Below are 23044 nucleotides of genomic sequence, written 5' to 3' on the forward strand. Positions count from 1 at the left end.
AACTGGAATAGTCATCCAAACTCCTTTAAATTGTGGATTTCTGAATTGATTCATATTCTTTATTTCTTGTAAAGCATTTAGATTTTGACGCATATTCAAATACGTGTAAAATCACGTTTTACATGCATCCGTAGGATTAGTAGAAAATTAAACATATCTTCGTCAGATCCAAATGTGTAGGCAACACTTTCGTAGCATGATGCGTTTGCAAATTATACCTAGTGGTCTCCAAACAGTAATGTTAGTTTAGATGATGGATGATTAATTAAGGGTAAGGGCAGACCAATAAGTTTGTTCCTTAATATCAAACCTACCTACGTTATCCTGATTATTACAATAGTAACTTCTAAAAGATCTCTCTTATAAAACAAAGACAAAAATAAAATAAATAAAATCTGGGAAGGGTCAAACCCCCAAAAACAAAACAGCCAATTTCAATATGAAAATAATAATAATAATAAAAAAGGCTAGAAAATCCAATCTCTCACCTCTTCTCTTTGCTCAAATTGAAATGCCAAAACTAGGTTTGATCATGGCAGTCACAAAAAATAGGGCCCTGCCGTTTTAATATTACAACAAAAGAGTCCCTTCTTCCCCGCCAAAAGCTCATTTGCAAAATGGATGAGGGATTGGATGTACCTGTAACTCCATTTTTGAGGACTCGACAATGTCAGCTCATGTAGCGTTAATGGTGTTTTGTAAGTTTTCGAAATGTGAGTTCAATTTTAGTGCCTGTGCCAATGCCTTCGTCTTCCAAACCGAGTTGCTCCTGTCCATGCTTGTAAGATACTCAATGCAAAGGAAATGATCCCGATGGCACCCATGGCGTACAATACTTTATAGGGTGCCAGTTCCATACCAGAGAGATAGGAGTAAATTCCGGCAATTAGGTAGATCAAATTCAATCTCACTTCCTTACCCATGATGCGTGGAAGGGGCACTTCAGAATTTAACAATGACTCCGAACTGAAGATACCGTGAAGAATCAAACAAATGCAAAGGAACGAATCTAGGAACCTTGGGAAGCTCTGATGCATCCCTATTCTCTGCAATCGCAAAACAGGTCCCATAAGATAAAAGAAATTTAAATGGATGCATTTTTGTGAAAACTCAAAAGGGAAAGGCATAACAATTGGGCAAATCCGATACCTGCAACCAAGACACCAGAGAGGGAACAAACATTAGTGTAGCCAAAATATGCAGCACCAGTAAGCCATGCCGAAGGTGGAAGATATCTTCTTGTGTCTGAATATAACTTGAGCTGTTTTCTTTTGAAGGGGAACCGGGTTTGGCTTTGAGTTGCTGAGACAAATAATTGCCTTCAGTTTTGTAATCGGATTCCTTTTTTCGTGCATGGCTGCGCAATGAGGCTGTCAAAGAACTGTTACCAAAAAAAGGAGTAACACTTAGTATCACCTTAAGCATGCCTACAAATGCATTCAGTATTTACCAAAAGATGCAAAATAAAATGCATACAGAAGCTAGTGGGTTGTAAATGCTAAAGTCCCGACAATCCAGAGTATGTTCAAATCTATGGAAGAAGCTTTTGAATACTACATTGAAAAGGAACCAATACAATGGGAAGGATAGAGTTAACAGTAACTTACTTGCACAGCGAACTATGACAACACAAAGCATGATATAAGAGCAGTATGAATAGGCCAAGTGCGGGATGTACGAACATAGACAAAACAATTGCCGCAGATATTGGAACAAATAACGGATTGGCTCTTAGAATCCTTACAACCTATTTCCAAAGTAAATCAAGATCAAAATAGTATTTATGTAAAGTATTGACTGTGCACATAAAATTAAGACAAATGACAATAAATCTTTAACTACCAGAAATACTCGTAATCAATATATATGAATTCAATTACCCATGCTTACAAGTCTCATATACAAGTGGTACCTTTCCATTGTGAAAATTTGAAAGAACAATGATTCACGCAGGGTTGGAACTTGGAAGTGGAATGGTTGACATGGTCCCCATTTAGAGTCACAGAAAAGCAAATATACTATTTAACCAGAATTATACTTCTAAAAGTTTTGGTATATGCAATATGATATTAAATCCAAATAATTTGAGAGATTGGAGCCAGAGAAACAAAGTCGGTATAGATAGTTGGGTGAAGAGTTTACCTTCAATGAAAAGAACCTCGAAGAAAGATTCATAAACCAGTGAAGAAACAAAAAGCCAAAGTTTCCTTCCCATAGTTGCCACCTGGAATCAATTAAACCTTTTATATAACTACAAGGTAGTAAATCAAAATAGCAATGAATCTTATATGATTTCTATCTATGAGAAATCACACAACTCTATCAAAAAGAGAGAATTCCAAAAAATTATAACAGAAATTGGAAGTAAAATAAAAGATAAACATGTTTAACTTTTCATTCTTTTTTTTTCAAATATATAAAATATTTGTTTGTTCACAAAATATATCAACTTGACATTCAGGTGATGGTACAACAAGAAAGGTAGAGTTCACCAACCTTGTTTTTATGAAAACATGTAAATACGCAGCCACGTAGAAGACCAATTGGGATACCAATATCAGTAGAATAACAATCCCATTCGCCAATAGGTAGCAAATTATCAACACAATGGTGAAGCTAGAGAATGGAGGAAATGGTTGAGATACTAGAAAGGAAAAGAACAAGGAAAGCAAGATGGGGACAGCAACAAAAGGCAAAAACGGGAATGGCATTCTTAAATTGGACTCCACAGCTTTCAGTATAGAAGGAATCGGCCTTGCATGTGCTTGTCGCATCAGAGCAAAAAATACAACAGCAACACAGAAGCCAGCTATCTGTATGAGGGGTTCAATATCATATAAATATCATGGAGTGCAAATAGAATATAAATCAAAACAACAGTTGATGATGGTGCATATGCCTGAAAATCCACTACTATAGGCTATTATATAACATGCTTCCAATAATTCATTTCATGCACAGATCTCTCGGACATCTAATTCTCTTGAGAATCTCACCATGAACAGCTTCTAGTTACAGCTCCACATTGTTACATTATACTATTTTCATAAGAATCTATAGGAAACATTTGCATTTACAATTGTTATAGATAGAAGACTACAGCACAAAATTTCAGTGCCAAGGAACACACCGTGACTTATCAAAAGTAAAGAACCAGGTAATATCATTTGAAATACCAATATGTTCATATTGCACAATATCTTCACCCAAATGAACTCAACTAGAGGTCATAGCATTTCAAAGCATCATTCAACAGATTACTTTTTTTTAATCATCTTTGGAACTAATAGAAGCTAGCATCTAAATCCAAAACCAGGAAAGAAAACAATTAGCATGAGGATTAGATTGGAGAACCTGTGAAAAATATAGAAGCCAAAATCTGCTAGCCGCAGAGGTTACAGAAACAGCTATGCTTGCCTTATATGCACAATGAGGGTCAAGCTGCAGTGGTATCAGGAAGAAAAAGAGATTTGAATTTTAAGAACAGAACAACTGAATTTTGAAATGAAAGTAACACTTGTATGCAAGAAAAGATATGGCTCATACCAGTAAAAAAACATTAGTTTTCTCTGCCCCAGTAGAAGTCCGAAGTGCTGGAGAAGAATCAACAACAAGAGTCTCACTGTACAAATTAGGAAATACATGGAGACCTGATGTAGGATCCCAAGCAAGTGCTACAGGTGGAAAACAGCGCAGTTTGCACAGCTCTGGATGGTTCAGCAGAAAAGAGAGGAAAACTAATGAGTACAGAATCATGAATGGAAAAGAATAAGAAACACTAAACTATTTAAAAGCCAACATGAAAACATTAACAATAGAGTATATCCAGCAATCATAAACCATATCAAAAGTTTGCTGGCTTAATAGGTGGCATAAGAATCGGTGACCAAACAAGCTTCTATAATCTCAGGATTGAATTTAAAACAAAAAGACGTTAAGATTCTTACTAGTGTTTTCATTATCACCAGCTTCATCAAGAAGTCCAGAATCTTTTATTCCACAGCCTGCAGTTTTCAAAGAAAAAGTAACAGGCAAAAGGCCTAAACTAATTGCAAATGACAGATTGAAAGCAAGGGGGTGGTCCTCCTTCAAGAAGATATCCTGCACATTGTTGAAATAATAGACCAAACAATTTTCAGTTGTCTTTGAGGGTGAAACTACGGTAAACAGGTTTTGTTCAGGTTTCCAAACCCTAGAAAGCTATATGGCTGCATTTCAGATATTCACCTTATGGGAGTGTATTGATAGAAGCATCGATACAGGAGTAAAGTCTATTTCCCCTTCATCTGGATTAAAGAACTGCCCAACTGCCATGGAAGTGGCTGGTGGAGGCCTGCCTGAAATAGTCTGAGCACCACAAAGTCACTGCACACAATTACTCAAATTATTCTGCACTATACGTTAAATGAGAGAGCAGCACAACCATTTAGAAGTCCAGGAACAGAAAAGAAAATATGAAAAGCCTAACATTTTGGCATACAAAAAAATATGCATCATTCACATGCATACTAAGATTTGGTCTTCTGAATTGGCTCAAGTTTGATAGGCTCCACCATAGGTTGAAAATTGGAAAAGAAAGAAAATAGTAATGACTAAAAGGTGTTGCCACACATCCATCCTTTTAGATTTCACAGTTTAGCTTTCTATTCCTTGACTGTAAGGGAAAATGCTTTTCAAATATAGATAGCTAAGCACAAACTATCAAAAGTATCTGACGGTTTCATGATGTATTCTCATAGAGGTGAATCCTTAAGATGAATAAGCATAAAGAGACAAACAAATTTCCAGAAACAACCCTAGTCCATATATAGTTGATGTTGTAAAAGGAATGTTACCGGACGAGGTGCAACTGAGATAGTCAGGAATCTGAAGCCATGCATTTCCTCAGGAGCCAAATGAAGTACAGCAGATGGAGGTGCTTGCTCAGTCTGACTTCCAGGCTCAACCTGGTAGCAATGAATTTAAAGAAGAGTGACAATGTCTACCAAATTACTGTTAAAACCAGAAGGCTCAATAAGTTGTTACTCCTACGCCAACAAATTTACCAACAAAATCTGCTATTAAAACTTAGAACTTCCCTAAGACTATTTCAGTTTTACATATAAAAGAAGCAAGAAACCTGCAACAAACTCGCAATAAGTTCACAGAACAAACAGCAGCCAGCGCAAGCGATAATATATTTCACCATACCTGCCGTGGTGCTGGTCCTGCAGGAATTTGAACCATCTTTGACGTCACTTCCAGAACCCTTTTACCGGCAGGCAAGTCTGAAGAAGATTTCCCTTTTTGGGGCCATAGATGAATTCGGACTCCAGAACAAGGGGCAAGGTTCGTCACAAATATGAAGTGGCTTTTTCCATTTGACCCCTACATATAGAAGTAAAAGTAAATGTAAGTGAAAGCATTGTCTATAAAGACATAAAATACAGGAAAAAGTGCAAATTATTATTTTTTTGCCTTTATTGGGGTGGGGGAGGAGGGTTGTCAGGGTGTCAACAGATTACTAAGCTGAGGCTAAACAAGCAACAGTGGAGCAGTTTAGTAAAGTTTTGCATCTTAGAAGTAATTTCTGCCTCCAGGAAATAAAAATTTGGGCAATAGAAGGGTAGACATTGCTTATGCAAAAATGCATTCAGAAAAAAATCTAAACATTTTTTGGATGTGATATAAAGCTCACCAATTTCTGTATGTCCAACCACCGCCTTCTCCCATCCATGGCCAATATGGTAACAGTGGTTGTCTGAATATACAAATCCCTCTCAAGGATATCATCATTCCAGTGAAAACTGCTAGGACAGTCAGACAAGGTATGCACTTGTGAAACTGCAACATGACATAACATGTCATAAATTACAATCATCAGGAATCATATTTTAACTATCATTTCAAGAAGCAGTTCTTGTTCAACCAAATGTTAGTAAATTCTTCTCTAGGATAATTATCATGCAGATATATTTCAAGAAAAGAATTCCTAAGTTTTCATAAAAAAATAAAACTGTAACATTTATGTCCTAATAGACAGATAATACCAGCAGTGTCTTTTACGTCCTTAGCAAGAACCTGAGCTGACCAAGGTGACTGAGGTTGCATCTTCCAATTGAAACTTTGTGGTATTCCACTATGAAGCATCTTTGTGAATATGGCGAGTCTTTTTTGAGTATCAGGAAAAGGCTGACCTGTTCTGGAGTCTACCAAACTAAGCAGGGTATGTGAAACCTAGATGAAACATTTACATTCAAATGTCAAGAACAGAAGTGCTATGAATGGCTGAAGCAATGTGACAATTTTGGTCACACATCATACCAAAATGGAGGTTCCTAGTTCAAATCCCTCTCCCAACCTAACTATCCAAGAGAAGAGAAAGAAATAAGAAGTGTAGAAAGAGATATTCAACTTACTTGCACAACGAGTTGATTACACCATAAAATAGTTTGATGTTCCATGGATAGCCATACATTTTTCATGCTTGTACTGCTCATCATAAATCCATGAGTGGGAGGAACAATACCATCAAGGGATTCTAATTTTGAGCGAACCTGCAGTCAGAAACGAAAACAGGATACACACATGCACTAGCAGTCAAGATTCAACATTTCAAACAAGATACAGTTACAGTGAAGTCATAAAGCACCCTTTCTTTTTATTCAAGCAAAAATGTGATCCAAACTACACAGCAGAACAGAAATTGGAGACATACTTGATAATCATTAAAACCACCAGAAACGGAAACAACGACAACATTAGATAGTTTTGGGCCAGATACATAACGCCCTGTCTGAGTTGTTTGAACCTCATATCCCTTTCTCCATTCTTGATTTATACTTTTATAATAGTCACCCAGGGATGGTTGCAAAGCCAGAGGAGGTGATCTGGATGGAAATAGCAGATTATTAAAGGAAAAAACAGGAAAATTTATACAAAATGATAGACACGAATCCCAAAGATCTCACTGGTGAGGGCTTGAAAGAGTCAGAATAGTCTCAACAGCTGATCTCCTGAGACGGGGGTGGATTGTTGCAGCTCTAGCAACAAAACCACCCATTGAGTGGCCAATCAATATGACACTTCTAGGCAAGCTACCAGTTGTTGCAGCACCATCACTTTCCCGGGCATCATGGGATTCTTTGTATTGGTCCAAAATCTGCACGGATAGACTTATCGTCAATGACCCTTCAATGATAAAATTAAGCAAAATAATTCAATTCTTCTATGGCCTGGTAAGACAGTTTCAAACAAACAAGCATGTCAATATTTGATGTAATATAACATATTGCTTCACCATTTTACTCTCAAAATAACATTTTTCTTTGCTCTCATTCCATATATATATATTATATTATATAAAAGAACCAGGCATACTTACATCTTTCGCTCATGCAACAAAGATTCAGTCAATTTATCCTGTCAAGGAATTTATCACTCCGAATTACTGTGACCTCACATAGCTATGTACAAAACATTCAAGGTTCTGTGCCAAATGGCCATACTTAAAACTAAAACTGAGTTCACGCACTCAGTCAAATAAGGAAGTTCAAATGATAAAAGTGATACCCTGTGTATAGCATATACTACATATTCAGTGTGCTCTTCGAGTATCCGACCATCCATTGCAGAATGTTCACCTTCAAGATCCACAGCAAACCAGTCTAGCCTGTTAGCATATTGATTCGGTAATTGAATGTCAGCAATTTCCGCATTCCCTCCCTCCTTATAAGCTAGATAAGCTTCTCTATAGAATGTACGTTCAAGAGGACCTCCTTGATAAGCTCTATCACATTCAGCTGCCAAAGACCTCACCTGAAAGACAGACCAAAACTTATGAATTATACACCATTTGAAGCCATTCACAAACGGAATAACATACTTATGAGTTCTTTTTGCATCGACAACAACAAAGCACGCTAATACTAATGACAGTGGTAAAAGAAGGACCTTGCCTGTTTGTAGCTACCACCATTGCCCGGAATAAAAAGAACAGGAATTCCATTCAGCTTCTTTAAGTGTTCTGTAAAGTCAATCTTTTTCCAACCTTCATGGTACAAATACAATCCATATTTCGCAGATGACACACCCTCCGTGGTGGAAATCGGGATATAAGTAGGATACATATAGGTCATAATACAACCATTTGATATGGGCTTCAATAAACCATACAAAGCAGCTACACCAATCCATATCACCGCAACCACAAGCATCATTCCTCTCAAACTAGGCCTAAAACCTCGCATTCTTGAATCCTCGTTCTTATTATTATTCCTTCTTTCATTTTCCATGTCATTCAACATTCACTTCTCACCAAAAAAAACAAAATCTATATACAAATGTTCAAAAATAATCAGCCTTTAGAACACCAAATTTTAATAAACATGCAAAATTTAAACTAGAAACAATTAAATATTGTTATTCAGCTTAACTATCGGCAGATCTACTTCATAAAACAACTTTTCAACTAAATTAAGCTACTTAATTAACTTAACTGAAGCTAATTTGAAGAAAAAAAAAGTTAGAAAAACTAGTTTGGGAAGCTAAAGATTGTAAAAGCTAAAAGAAGCTTTAAGAAAATTAAGTAAAAGTTGATCTGATTTGAAGATAGAAAGTTGAGGAAAGCTTTGGAGAAGTTGAACGTGAAGGGAAAACCTGATCGGAGAAGACGAAAGTGAACGTCGTCGTTTAACCTTCGAAGTCTGACGAGAGAAGATCGTGAAGTTGAAGCGAGTCAAAGACAAAGAGAGAGAGAGAGAGAGCGCGTGGGCACTGCGCGATTGCTTTATGTTGAAACGAGACGAAAATGGAAAGGTGTTTCTGAAATGTTTATTTGAGAATTTCCGATCTCGCAGGGTTGGTTTTTGGGTCTGGGCCCCGTTTAAGTGCCGGCGGATCTGGTTATTTCGGTTTGATCCGGATAAAAGGTTGAACTGTGCTGGGTTAATTGTTGGATTGGGGCTGGTGAATCACAAAATCTTTGTAAAAAGTAATTAATAATATTCTATCCAAAAAATTAAATTTCATGAACGGAATTAAAATATTCTAAAAATTTTCATCTCCAGATATTAACTCACTAGTTTCTTAAACCTTGTCCCTTAATTTTTTTTTTAATTTCAATTGTGGGGATAAGGATGGAAAAAAAGACAAACTGTTTATAAAGCAAACATAGGGGGTTAATCTTTGTATTCTTACAAAGAACGCAATTCTAACAATCGTGATTAGAACTCATTATGAAATTAGCTAAAAAGATTTCGGTCTCAAATCACATCAAATATATATACTAAAGTAATATTAGGGTACAGATTTAGAAATTTAGGTTAGTGTCATAGTTACATGTCTATCAAATGGCATGTATAGTTTACTACATGTGTATATACTTTATTTAGGTTAAAGTTGAGAGAGTGTAATTTGGGGAAAAATTATATAAATTCTTTAAAAGATTTAAATTATTATGTTAAAGTTCGTACGTTAAAAATGTAAAATTGACGAAAGATTATACAATTTATTTATAAGATATAATTAGGTTAAAGTTTTGGTTGATTTCAGGGAAAATATCTTTGCTTGTAATGACCTTTTAGTTGCCTAGGGAGTATTACTTTTACACTGATAATACATGGCTCATATTCCCTTGAATATTCGGATGTATGATTTGACAGAAATCGTTCAAGATGTATGGGATGTTAAATTTATTGTCCACATTCTGATAATTTCTCGTAAGACAACTGATAGATTAATTTGAAACTTCGATTAGAAAGGGGTTTATTAAGTTAAATCAGGATATCATGTTGCCAATCGGCTATTTACAATGTGCTCCTACTCTCAATTGGAAGCTTCTTTGGAAGTCAAAAATTCCGCCGAAGGTTAAAGAATTTATGTGGCGGGTTTTACAGGATGCTCTTCTAAGGCTAGGCTTTGTGCTAAGGGAGTGGATATTTATGTCAATTGTTCTAAATGCTCAAGTGTGGAGGATCCTTCTCATGCTTTACTGTCATGTCCTAATGCTGTAAATTGTTGGTCTCTTTGGCACCGTATGGATTCTATACGTGATTTTTCTTTGATCACTTTTTTTTTTTTAAAGGATTGGTTGAACATTATCTGAAGGTTGTAGTGGAAGAGTTCTTGGTGAGAGATGAATTGATTTGGAACAATGTTGTTGTGCCTCCATCGACCATCATGTACAAAGCTCATAGTTTCTTGGTTGACTGGCGAGAGGCTCAAACAGTTTGTACAGGTTCTCAACGTATTATGGATGGCACCGTTGATAACTCTAGCCAGCACCAAGGAATGTGACGTTGTTGGGTTGACGCTGCAATTTTTGAGTGCGAGAAAAACGAGGTGTTGGTATTGTTGTTTGCACCATGGGTGGAAAGTTCATCATAGCTATTGTGGAATCGACCGAGGGCTTCTTTTCGCCGAGGGCCGCTGAAGGTCTTGCACTTAGAGAGGTTTTGAGTGGGTTGTTGCTAATAGGGTGGATGGAGGTATTGTTTTCACTGATGCAAAGGAGGTGTATGTTGCCATGAACTACACAGAGGAGTACACTTAGGAGGTTTTGAGGTGGGTTCCATATCTTCATGGTTGAAACATCATTGCAAACACCATCCTCAGAGTCGGCTTCCCTCAAGTCGATGCCCACTTTAGCATTTCCAGATGCATGCTTTTCAAACAACCTAGAAATGATATCCATTGGATTCAGTCCAGCATTCTCTGCCAAGGTTCTTGGTACCAATTCAAAACTTTCACCAAACTTAGCAATGGCATACTGATCCAATCCTGTTAAAGGATAACTCTTTCGGTCTTCTCGCCAACTCAATTTCAGTAGCAGCAGCTCCAAGTACTATATGACTATCCCTGCACATTGCCTTACATGTATTCACACAATCATCAACGGCTGTTTCAAGATCATCCAATATACTATCAGTACTTCCTCGCAAAACCACGCCGACAACTTTGTTACCACCTTCTTCACTTCTTACAACAATGACCTGAGAACCATCGATTCCCTCAACCAATATCACTAATTAAGGGTGAGTATCAAGCAAAAAGCGATTTAGCTTTCTTTGCTTTATGATAAGAGGCATCCCTTCCATCAACATCAGAATCAAGTGGGGTAGTAATGGTAACCTTCCTGCTCAAGTCGTGACCATCAGAAATATCATCTTCTGCGTTTGCATCTACTACAATAATTTCTTCATTTAAACTCTTTGCTTCATTCATACTCACCCTTAATTAGTTATAATATATCAATCTCAACTTTCTTATTTCTCTATATAAATCATGTTTAATTGAAGAAACCTTACAGCAACTAAGAAGAGGCTAACCCCTAATTTTTGCATAATGAAAACAATACTGGCAAAAAAGAAACAACAGTAAGGGTTTCTTTCATCATAATTTTTTTTATAATCCATTCTAAATACCTTAAAAATTATGTCTTTTCTTCATGCTGAATGTGCAAATGCAATGAAGAAATGTGGAGATCAAGCCAAGGAAAACTTAAATATGAAATTACAAATTACAAAAAAAAATATATATATATATATAGAGAGAGAGAGAGAGAGTAGCTATTTTCATGTTTTTTTTTTCCATTTTTAGATATTATATTTAATTTAAAATAAGACAAAGGCGTATTACATATTGTACATTCTTCTTTTTTTTATTCTTTTGTGTTTGAAATATCAAAATTTTATTTCAATTTTCTATTTAGACTTTTTCATATTTACTATGTTATTCCTTTTTAGATGCTTTAAATAGTAAATCACTATTTCACTTTCAAATTTAATTTTTTATGCACTTTTGTTATGTATTTATGATTCGACAATTTAAAATTCAAATGAGGTTCAAATCACCTAATCCAGTAAGGCCCTATCAGTGAGATGCGTACAGGTCTCGTAGAAGGAGTTTGTTAGGAGAGCTTGCCAATGCGTGCAAGTATCATAGAGGGAGTTCGCCAAGAGGACTCGCAAGAATGGTTCGCAGTCCCAATTTGCGTATGCGCTGGCAAAAATAGCAGTACATGTGTCCAACATGTCCGGGGCTCGCTCAGAACGTCAATTCCGTGAACAGTGGAGTCAATTCCATGAATATTAATATATATAAATACTCGATTGTTCTCTTCAATTAAACACAACAGAAATTTACTCAACAACTTTATAAACCATTGTTCTAAATTATTTGTATACAAACTTAAATATATTATTATGCCTTCCATTACCATTGTTTTATTCACTATACAATCGTGGCATGGCACGTCAAATGTAACATCTATTCGAAAAATTATTGATAAGAGAGAAAAATTATTTTTGTTTTAGAGATTCTAAGTGTAATTTTACAACAAGAATCATAAATTTGCTGTGGAAATGACAGAGAAAAAAATGCAATGTTGAATTAATTTAGTATACATCAATTTTTACAATAATGATCTTTTCAGGGTAATTTACTAAAAAAAACCCTTTTTTTTAAATTACCGAAATGGGCCTGATATTTTATTATTTATCGGAATGGGCCTTTTTTGACAAATCGTGTCCACGTCAGTAAAGCGCGTTGACGTGGCCGCAATTCCCTCCCCCCAACGGTCCAAAAATATATATATAAATACCCCACCCTTTTTTTTTCACAAACTAATACTGTCTCAAATTTCCTCTCAATTTTGGTGTTGAGAGGAAGCACTGCAAATAATTAAATAAGATATTTCGAAAGAAGGTGGAAAGGAAGACTAAAGCATATTGACGATAAAGTTAAAAATAAATAAATTGAGAGAAATTTAAAAAAAAATTAGAGTCAAAATTTTAAAGGGTCAAAAAGTTCTTTCATAATTATTCATAGTGATTTAAAAATAAGAATTACAAAATTAGCAATTAATAAAAATAATGAAATAAATTTTAATTATAATGACATTAATGATTAAAAACGAATGATAAAATTTTTTTATTGGTGATGGTTAATAGCAAAAAGGAATTCTTTTTAAGAAAAAGAAAAAGAAAAAGAAAAGCATTCAAACAATAGGTTAAAAGATTAACAAGAAAGTACAAATTGAACGAACTTCCGATTATTGACCTGATCATGGCTCGGGTTGTCTAGCTTGGGTCGAAGGTCCGCCAAAAAAATAGTAGGATTTGAATAAAAATATAAATTCGAAAAATGTGTTTGAATAAAAAATGAGGCTCGTTTTCTAAACAGATCGAGCCTCGGGTAAAAGTTTTTGGCTAGGGCCCGACCCAAATAAATTAATTATTTTTTAATAAAAAATTATCTTGTTGTTCCTAGTGTTTTGGTGCTGTTATTTTTCTGCTGTTTTTGTTGTTATTTTTGCTATTGTTTTTGTTATTTGTACTGGCCAATTTACCCAAAAAAGCTTAATTTTTTATAAAATCGCGGCCACGTCAGCAAAGCGCGCTGACATGGCCGCGATTTCCTGGCACGTCACCTGATATCGCGCTGACGTGGACGCGATTTGACGGAAAATGACCCATTCCGGTAAATAATAAAATACAAGGCTCATTTCGATAAATTTATAAAAAATTAAGCTTTTATTGGTAAATTGACCATCTTTTCGTATATTTTATTTAAATTGTTCATTTTTTCTTAATTTAAAAAAAATATTTTCCATTTGATTTATAATATTTATAATATTAGATTATATAAAGTAATCATTATTCACAATTATTATTTTATTAGAATTTATAAATGCAATATATATAAATCAATTCTAAATATAACTACGGGAAAAAACTATCGGTTACATAGTATTGAAACTACATTTAAATTTTTTTTAAATAACTAATTTATTTAATTGTAGAAAGTGGGAAAAAAGTTTAGAAAAGTGAGAAAATGAGTAATCAAGCTTTTTTTCCTTTTTATTTGCTTAGATCTTAAGACTCTCCATTTTTCTGTTCATTTCTGATCAAACGAAACAACATAAGGAAAAAGGGAATGGGAGATCAATTGGCGAGAGGAGAAGAATTCGAGCAAAAAGCAGAGAAAAAGTTAAGCGGGTGGGGTTTGTTTGGCTCCAAACATGAAGACGCCGCCGAGCTATTTGATAAAGCTGCCAATTGCTTCAAGCTCGCCAAATCATGTAATTCTTTGCAAAGCCTTTCTGTAACTTTTTTTTTTTAAAATCATGTTTGTTTTCTTAAGAGAATGATGGATTAAACTTTATCTAAGAAAATGGAAATTTCGAGATTTTCTGATTAGTTTTGCGATTCCGAAACTGTAATATAAAATTTATAGTTATTTCCTTTTAACAAAATTTTTCTGTTTGTTTATTGAGAAAATGTTGGACGGAGAATGGTTGGAAAGAAATGAAATATTCGAGATCTTTTGATTAATGTCGCTATTTGGGCGACCAGAATTAGGATTTGGTCGCAATCGATGATATTTATATTAGTATTCTGCGTAATTTTTAATTGTTATTTCTATTGTATTCATTGATTAACTCCGATTGCGTCATTGCTTTAGTTCAGTTCAGAAAACGTGAAAATTAAGGTTACTTTAAGATTGGAGTATTGATTAATTACTTTATAATTCAATTTAATTCCGATTGCGTCACTGTTTTGGTTCAGTTAGAAAATGTGAGAGTTTGGATTTCTTTAACATCGGATTATTTATTAATTACTTTATAATTCAATAGGTATTTGAAATGTGATGAAACTGTATACTTGTCTCTAATTCTTATCCTCTTTTATGTTTTCTTTTTCTCAAGGGGACAAAGCTGGATCAACTTATGTAAAGTTAGCAAATTGTAACTTGAAAGTAAGCCCTTCGGTTCAGTTCTTAGTAATTAACTGTTATTTAAGATTTAGTTTAACTCCTTTGTTTTACATATCTATAGCTAGAAAGCAAACATGAAGCTGCTCAAGCTTATGTTGATGCTGCTCATTGCTATAAGAAGACAAATGTAAAGGGTGAGTCTGGAGTGCATGGTTTGATCTAAAAGTTCTGGAATTTTGACTTGATTAATCTGTGACTCAATTTTGTTCCTATGCAGAGGCTATATCCTGCCTGAAAGAGGCAGTGAACATGTTCTGTGATATTGGAAGGCTCAGCATGGCTGCCAAGTATTATAAGGTGTTTTTTATCCATTAATATGCGAGTCTTTCAAGGGAAAAAGGAGTTTGTCATTCATTGTAATTGGTTATGTATATGTGGTTGCCTTTCATTTTGATTGGGTTCATAATTTTTTCCTAATTGTTCATTAGCAATGTTGCCACTAGAGTTAAAGCTCCCAAGCATCTGTGCTTCTCATAAGTCTCGTTTAGCATTCTTGTTGGTACAACTTACAATGCCAGAAGTTATGTTTCACTGCAAATTTGATGCTAAATGGTAAAAAGTTTTGGCTTCTGTGTTTTAAATCTTGGTTTGACAATTCAAACTAACATGCTTAGAAAAACGAAGCTTTTTTGGTTTGGAAGCTGGATTTCGAATAAATTGATTATTATCTTTACATCTCTAAACCCATATTTGTTTTTGACATTTTGATTCCTTACAACACTTTTTCATTGCAATAGTGAACACTTGGTAGTTTCTAAATCAAAATGTTTCACCTCATGTTTTAACACCTTTTCCAACACATGGTTTTATAATCTAAGGTTTTTTTCCCCCACAGTGATATTAAACTAACCCCTAGTATCGTTGAACATCCATAACCATAACTTTTCGTGATGTTATTTACTGTTATTCATAGACATGGGTGCTTCTTTTATGTGTAGGAAATTGCTGAATTATATGAGTCTGAACAGAACACTGAGCAGGCCATTGACTATTATGAAAAGGCAGCTGATTTCTTCCAAAATGAAGATATATCAACCTCTGCCAACCAATGCAAGCAGAAAGTTGCACAATTTGCTGCTCAGATAGAACAGTAAGCACGCTCAACTTCTTGTAGACACTGTTCTTGCAAGTTTTAGTCTTCTACCGTTGTCAATGGTTTGTAATCATTGATGGTGTTTTAATTTGCTAAGGGCTAGATTAGCATTGTTATTGAAAAATGCTTTTAAAAGTGCTGTGGAAAGTTAAAAGATCCATTTTAGACATGGTATTATAAAGTAAAAAATAAGTTAATTCAAATTCCTTAATTATACATGAAATATTAATTTTACATACTTTTAAGCAATTATTATAAATTGTTTGTAAAATCTAATTTGAATCTGTAAATTATATTTTAGATATTAAAATCACATATAATCATAATTCTTATTAATAAAAATTTCACGGAATTATTGACTTAAATGTAAAATATCCTTATTTCCATATATATTATTATTATTACCACGATGCCATGTTTCCATTATTTTGGTACTAACAAATGTTCAATTTAGTATATAGTACAAATATAAGAAAATTATGGTAACTCATTGTTAATATTATGACATACGAAAAATAAATTTTAGATACTTTTTAAGTAATTAACTTAAATTGTTTATAAAATTTAATTTGAATAAATAAATCATAGTTAGAATTTATAGTTAATATAAATTAGGGACAAAATTATATTTTGACACCTAAATTGGCTATTGAAAAGCCAAAACTTAGAAAAAAAAAATTTGGCTTAGCTTGAAAAGCTTTGTTAGTATTGCTTTTAACTTGAAAAGCTGGTTTGGGTTGAAAAGTGCTTTTTAACTTCAATGCTAAAGACATCCTAAGACAGTTGCATAAATACAGAATGACAATTTTCTTAACAGCTCTGCTTATGATATATCTCCAGATACCAGAAAGCTGTTGAGATCTATGAAGATATAGCACGGCAGTCACTTTCCAATAACTTGCTGAAGTATGGAGCTAAAGGACATCTTCTAAATGCTGGCATTTGTCAACTGTGCAAAGGTGATGTTGTTGCAATCACCAATGCATTAGAGCGGTATCAGGTTGAATTTTGGCCCTTTAGAAATGATAAAACCTTAACCTTTTAAACTTAGTTTGGTTATATTAAACTTACGTATTTTATGCATTTCATTTCTTCAGGAACTGGATCCAACTTTTTCTGGAACACGAGAATATAAATTTTTAGCTGTAAGTTATCCCAAGGAAATGCTTATTTCAGTTTATAATTTGTTATTGTATCACAAAAATCTGATTCTGTTCTGTTCTTTTGCTGCTTAAATATGATTGATCAGTGGTAGCATGTTTTACCGGTTGTTTTATTTTTCCTCTTACCATCCTTAATGTGCATTGACTAATGATATATCCTATCACTGCCTTACCTCTGGACAAAAAAATTGTTAAGTGTATTATATAATTAATTTTCTTTAAATGATAATAATTTTTCAGAATCTAGTTATTACTCCAAAATAGAGGTCTTACAATACTGAGCTTCTGCTTTTTGTGACAGGACATTGCTTCTTCCATTGATGAGGAAGATGTCACGAAGTTTACAGATGTTGTCAAGGAATTTGACAGCATGACTCCATTGGTATGTCAATTTCCATTTCAAATGTTTCTTGGATGAACTAGTGGGCTGGAGATCAAACGAGTTAGACCGTCAGCGGTGACTGAACTGGTTGAACTTGCTTGTTCGCTTAAATGGGATTTTAAATATTTTTAAAAAATGATTTTAATGCTAAATGAACATTAAATATAGTAAATAATTAATAAAGATGTATATTTGACTTAGTGGTATTTTCTTTAATATAAACTAAAAGGTTCAAATCTCATCATTTAAAAATGAAAATAAAAATATATTCTAAACTAGTTCTTTACCGTTTTCTTCTGCTTGATTTTTACCTGTTGAACTTTCTTTTTACTGTTTCAGCTTGTGGATGGTTTCATAATATACTGAACCATTGGTTCTTGGTCCAACTGGTTCAACAGGCTGGTCCATCCAAACAACTCTGGGTTGGAGTAATGTTCAACCCATTGGGTTCTGGTTGTGACCCCTGAGATTACAAACTCTAATGTGCTTGCTGTTTCCTTGAAATATGCTACAGGATTCTTGGAAGACAACCCTTCTACTCCGTGTGAAGGAAAAGCTGAAAGCTAAAGAAATGGAAGAAGATGATCTTACCTAAAAGAGGTTCATGTAATAACAGTTTTGTTTTTTTTCTTTCTTTTTTTCTTTTTCAAAATTGATGATTGCTTTGTGTTATGGAGTCTTTATCTAGTTATACTCTTAACAGTCCCATGTGACAATCTGTTTATGAGATCTTTTTCTTGTTTGGCTTTAAATTTGAGAACTATTATGCTGATGATTGGGTGAAGTTGGGGTTTGTAATAAAAAAACTGCTGATCTTTGCTTTGATGTGTGAAAGTAGGGAATCTAAATGAAGAATAATTTTGAAAGTATATAAGCTGGTTTTCTGGAAATATGAAAGAGCTAGGTAACCCTTTTGGATCAAACTACCCTTCGATGTCATTGAAACGAATTATCATTGTCCTAGAGAAAAACCATGAATCCTACATCAACTGTGTACTAAATTTCGGTCGACTTTTTTGCATATAGATTGTAAAGCTTAATGAGACAAAACAAGTGATACTTTGCAGGCAGGTTGGTGTGGATTATGATGGAGTACTAGCAATGTGTTATTGAGAACAGTGGGTCTTCTTGGTCTTAGGAAGGAGCTGTGAATTTCACATTTTCTATGACTCGAGTTTAATTGGGTAAATACGAAGGTTCACATTAGTTTTAACTTGTGAAAAGCCATTTGTGGACAAGATCACTACGCTTGATAATTTGAAATAGACAACATCATTAGACATGGTAATTCAAAATGGACAATATCCTGCAAATTGGTGTGGTATAATTCACAAATCATGCAAGTACAGCATGCTGTGTTGTACATATGTATGAAGTTCTTTTTGTCCTCTAGCTAACCAAAAGTCTACAGTTTGATAAATTTCAATATGCAAAAGATTATGGATTTACCATTTATGAGCATGCTGCTTAATTTCTAAGTTACGTTCGGGAAGCATAAACTCTCTCGAGCCAGGACGTTCTACAAAAGGAGGGATGCGAGGTTGTAACTGATATTGGCAATTCTGAAATGTATGCTAATCCTACGATAGAGAGGAAAAGAAGAGGACATAAAAGATCTAGTAATGAAAAATCAAACTGGATTGAGCAATCAAATTGGTTCGAGATTAATTTGTTCAAGATTAATTTGTTCAGTTTGGCACATACTAAAAAACTAAAAAAGAACAAATCCTTTTCAAATTTCGAGTCTTGCAATTTACATGAATTGTTCAACTAAATTGATTCAAAAGTTAATCTCGGTCAGTTTATGATATGAGCCTCCTATGGATGGCTATGTGCTAGTGTCACAGGTCAAAGTGCAAAGCCCGTGATTATGGCACAAGATGCGTCCCATGGAGGTCTATCGATTAGATGGGGAACATTTAGCCCACAAGAACTGACCTGATTCAAAGGACTATTGGAGAAGCCTGTCACATTGAAGCCTGGTTAGCCCAATAATGAAGATATGACAACTTAGACTATTTTTAATAACTAGGGGAATCATATCTTGTAGATTTGATATGATATGATGTAATCTTGTAAATCCCTAAAATTAAAGGGATAGACTAATCTCGTCCATCGATGTAATTTAATCTTGACCGTCGATTTTGGGGAGCTCAACTATCAATAGAGAGCCTCCCCTTACTTGTAAATCATTCCATTGTACTTGAATTCTTAAGAGTAATAGAATTCTGAGAACATTTACTCAAACATCTTGTGTGCGTTGTTTTCTGTGGCTTTCTGTTGTTTTTTGTGGCATCTTTTGGCATAAGTTTACTTCCGCTATACAAATTGGTGCCTTGGAGGACTTCTAAAGGAATTCTCACTTGAGTAAAGACTGACTTAGGCGAGTTTGGACAAACGGATCGCCTAAGACCGCATGGATCGCGAGACGAAATATCTAACCCTGTGACACTAGGATTCAAATCACCCTAAAAGTAATGGTCCTAAAAAAAATTATCAAGTTTGAGTATTCTAATACTTGATTTAAGTAACTTGAGTTTAATCTTCTTTAATTATTATCGAAAAATTTTAATCAAACTCGAGTAAAAAATTGATTTTGAAGTCTAGTGTAGTACACAAATTTTGTGTTGAAAATATTACTTGAAAATTTTGAAGACAAATCAAATAATTTATCAAAATTAAGTTGTAGGATGTACTTTTCTTACAAAGAAATCATTTGGTTCTCCTTCTTAACGAAGTTTTGATCGAAAGGTCATTGAGACTTAAAATTCTAAATGAGTTTAAAGAGATTCTTAATTGAAATTGCTTTAAGATATAATTTGGTTCAATTTCAAGCATCTTTGAGATTTGATCTTAAATTGACAAATTTGCTTTAGGGCCGTTGAGACTTTAACTTGAAAATAAAATTGAAAAGATGCTTTGTTACAAGCCAAAATATAGTTGTGACAAACATGTAAATCGTGTAAGATTCCTAAAAAAAAAATCTAATTTCTTCTTATTATTCCCTTTTTATTCATTGTTAGTTGTTTATTCTTTTTGTTACTAAATAATTTCAGGTTAGCTTGTAACATTGGTATCAGAATTTTGATCTTAGCTTATGTCACCGAAACAATGATATTTATCGAAGAGGATGTTATCAAGATGCAAAAAAATATTTCACTAATTTAAAGTTAAGTTAGATATAGCATTTTTAATCAATGGAGAATTGAGTAGAGAGATGATTTGGGTGCAGTGCAACAAAATTAAGAAAATGAGAAAACCAAGGCAACCCAAGTGTTTGATGAAATGCCAATAAAATAGTGAATGAATTAACCATTATTGAGAAGCTGTTTGAGAGGATCAAAAGATCATGTGATCCTATCCATATGTTCAAAGAAAAGTTCAACATAGATTTTGATGAAATTGATACATAAGCTATAACAATTCCCCCGTGAGCAAAGCTACCCGAAGCATTAGATCACGTCCGAAATAATGAGAGTACGAGAAAACCTAGTCAAGAGATTGTTGGAGTGTCCTAGAAGATTTTAAACGTTCAAATAAGAGATTGGATCCTTGTAGAACCGCGTATAAGATTCCGGATGCTATTGAACTCTCCACACTTGTATAGCATTTAATGGGGTAGTTGGGAAAGCTCTAGAGGATATTGAGATAAATCGTAACCGTCGGATCAAAAGAGACTTACCTATATAAGTAGGGGCTCCATTCCTCATTTGTACAAGTTAGCTTTTCTTGAGTAATATACTTTATCATTCTCCTACATTTTCTCTTATTCTTCTAACTGCTCTTTTCTTTGTGTGCTTGTCCAAGCAAGAATTTAAGGCTGACTTAGGCCTTTCATGAACAATTAAGGAAGTTCTTTTGAGCAACAAGAAGTTGAAGGAGTGCTCGTCCCACAGTCAGATTTGATTAGAGTAGACCTGGATGAGGTAGTCAATCTTGATATTAAAGGTAAAAACATCTTACCTCTAACTTCTATTAATATCATGAATATCGTATTTGTTGCTACTGTAATACCTATAGCCCGGCTTGGCCGCCGAACCCAAACAACGGAATGTTATGAAAAAAAAGACACACTTAAATGACACAATTATAAGTAGCATACTATTCAAATTCACAAACAATTAATAAATAATCACAAATATGGTAGAAATTTCATCAGATATATATGTTCAAATAATCCAAATAAAATAACTAGTATAGATTGCATAATCACTAGAGTTGTCCAAAAATAAAAATAATAATACCTGAATATTCGGTTTGATAGCCTGCTACTAATTCTTCTTCCGTTTCTGGTAAATCAAATATTTTATGTATTAGTTCCATTCTCAATAAGTAATATATTTTAGAGTTGTGATCTGTATATTAAATATAGTTCTAATTATTGGCAAAGAAAAACAAAACAAAGAACTATGGTAAAGAAAAAGTTATTTGCTATGTTAAAAAAGATGGAAAATAAGCAAATGACAGTAAAATAAACAAAATAAAATAAAAACAGGATTTATAAAACTGATAACAAGAGCTTTATTTTCCGCCTGATCTAAGAACAGTGAACGAATGAAAACAGATTTGCATGCAGTACATTACATGCATGCAAAACCATTAAAACCCTCCATGAAAGGGCATGTCATTTGTCGAAGCTTAAAAGAGGAAGCATCCGGCGACGGCGGCTACACCACCAACGACGGCTGAGGCCTTGACAATAGCGGCACCGGAAGTACCTGGTTCTGGCGCGAAATCGCTGGCTGGAGCGTCGGATAGAGAGCTATCTTTATTAGGGACCTCAGCTTCTGGTATGGGAGGGGATTTGGAGGCATTGGGGGATTCAGAAGGGGACTCCTCTTCGTCGCTGCTGGTTGGGGCGGAGCTTCCGTGGCTTTTGCTGGAGCTGGATGGGGCAGGAGCGGGAGGAGATTTGGAGCTGCTTGAGGATCCACCGGAGGATGACTTGGGTGCGTCGGAGGATTTCGTTGGTGATGGTGGCGAACGAGGGGAGCTGCTGCTGCTACTAGAGCTGTTGTTTTTGCTGGAGCCGCCGCCGGAGGAGGGAGATGGGGAGGATGCAGAGGAGTTCTTGGAGGAAGGAGGAGAGGGAGAAGGTGACTTGGAAGGCGGAGACGCCCCCCCTTTAGATGGCGATGAACTTTTAGGGGACGGCGACGGCGCTGAATCCCCCGCAAACGCCACAACAACCGCCATGAAAACGAGGGCAACAACGAGAACTTGACCTGCCATTGTTATTTCTTTATCAGTTGCAACTATTGGTTTCTTTTTTTTCTGGGAAACCAAATTTAGGGTGTTATTGAAAAACAAATGCAGTAGTGTCCCTAAAATTTAAATATAGGAAAAGAAAAACACTTAAATAAAAAGCTTAAATCTTATAAATTATTTCAATGGTCTGATTTATTTGGTATAAAGTCAGTGATATATATAGTAGCTTGGAAAGCTTAGCAATGGCTTAGAAATGCAACACTTTGTTTCAGTTCAGTTGATACTTGACCGAGTTTCATGGGTGTTTTTGTGGTGGGAGGGGGGAACTGAACTTTGCCAAAAAACAAGCATTTACTTTTGTACTGTTTCTATAGGTTATAAAAATAAAATAAAAATTTTAAAAAGAGAGAATTTAATCTTATATGATTTTATAATTTTTTATAT

The 23044-nt window shown here is 34.6% G+C and overlaps 3 protein-coding genes across 5 annotated transcripts; 1 reads left to right on the forward strand and 2 right to left on the reverse strand.

Annotated features, from left to right (window-relative positions):
- Nucleotides 1-468: 468 nt before the first annotated feature.
- LOC107914218 (uncharacterized) lies at nucleotides 469-8845 on the reverse strand. Of its 3 annotated transcripts, none has more exons than XM_016843045.2 (19): nucleotides 8638-8845; nucleotides 7938-8311; nucleotides 7552-7797; nucleotides 6951-7141; nucleotides 6698-6869; nucleotides 6399-6536; nucleotides 6030-6216; nucleotides 5678-5823; nucleotides 5191-5367; nucleotides 4836-4946; nucleotides 4228-4347; nucleotides 3948-4101; nucleotides 3547-3707; nucleotides 3355-3441; nucleotides 2497-2813; nucleotides 2143-2224; nucleotides 1608-1747; nucleotides 1150-1381; nucleotides 469-1046 (listed from the first exon to the last, which is right to left on the reverse strand). In XM_016843045.2, exons 2-19 carry the CDS (start codon nucleotides 8283-8285, stop codon nucleotides 726-728), a joined length of 3330 nt encoding a protein of 1109 aa, XP_016698534.2. In that variant the 5' UTR covers nucleotides 8286-8311; nucleotides 8638-8845; the 3' UTR covers nucleotides 469-725. The 3 variants fall into 3 exon arrangements, with proteins under 3 accessions (XP_016698534.2, XP_016698535.2, XP_040959028.1); XM_016843046.2 differs by having other exon boundaries at nucleotides 7933-8311; XM_041103094.1 differs by lacking the exons at nucleotides 469-1046; nucleotides 1608-1747 and having other exon boundaries at nucleotides 1167-1381.
- A 4859-nt stretch (nucleotides 8846-13704) lies between these two features.
- LOC107914220 (alpha-soluble NSF attachment protein) lies at nucleotides 13705-18217 on the forward strand. The gene is made up of 9 exons (XM_016843049.2): nucleotides 13705-14059; nucleotides 14687-14736; nucleotides 14816-14888; nucleotides 14972-15051; nucleotides 15693-15844; nucleotides 16688-16847; nucleotides 16945-16992; nucleotides 17312-17392; nucleotides 17907-18217. The coding sequence occupies exons 1-9, from the start codon at nucleotides 13915-13917 to the stop codon at nucleotides 17985-17987; spliced, it is 870 nt and encodes a 289-aa protein (XP_016698538.1). The 5' UTR covers nucleotides 13705-13914; the 3' UTR covers nucleotides 17988-18217.
- Nucleotides 18218-22030: 3813 nt separating this feature from the next.
- Nucleotides 22031-22624, reverse strand: LOC121222022 (putative protein TPRXL). Its single transcript, XM_041101906.1, has one exon. It carries the CDS (start codon nucleotides 22622-22624, stop codon nucleotides 22031-22033), a length of 594 nt encoding a protein of 197 aa, XP_040957840.1.
- Nucleotides 22625-23044: the final 420 nt, after the last annotated feature.

The sequence above is a fragment of the Gossypium hirsutum genome, chromosome D10, assembly GCF_007990345.1.
Source record: "Gossypium hirsutum isolate 1008001.06 chromosome D10, Gossypium_hirsutum_v2.1, whole genome shotgun sequence".
Lineage (NCBI taxonomy): Eukaryota > Viridiplantae > Streptophyta > Magnoliopsida > Malvales > Malvaceae > Gossypium > Gossypium hirsutum.

Bases quoted from the DNA above. Each gene is read 5' to 3' on its own strand.
- LOC107914218 (XM_016843045.2), bottom strand. From the start codon at position 8,285: ATGTTGAATGACATGGAAAATGAAAGAAGGAATAATAATAAGAACGAG. The intron at 3,442-3,546 runs GTATGAGCCATA...ATACCACTGCAG, and splicing joins AAACTAATGTTTTTTTACTG to CTTGACCCTCATTGTGCATA. The intron at 2,225-2,496 runs GTTGGTGAACTC...AATTGATTCCAG, and splicing joins CATGTTTTCATAAAAACAAG to GTGGCAACTATGGGAAGGAA.
- LOC121222022 (XM_041101906.1), bottom strand. From the start codon at position 22,624: ATGGCAGGTCAAGTTCTCGTTGTTGCCCTCGTTTTCATGGCGGTTGTT.
- LOC107914220 (XM_016843049.2), top strand. From the start codon at position 13,915: ATGGGAGATCAATTGGCGAGAGGAGAAGAATTCGAGCAAAAAGCAGAG. The intron at 14,737-14,815 runs GTAAGCCCTTCG...ACATATCTATAG, and splicing joins TAGCAAATTGTAACTTGAAA to CTAGAAAGCAAACATGAAGC. The intron at 16,848-16,944 runs GTTGAATTTTGG...TCATTTCTTCAG, and splicing joins ATGCATTAGAGCGGTATCAG to GAACTGGATCCAACTTTTTC.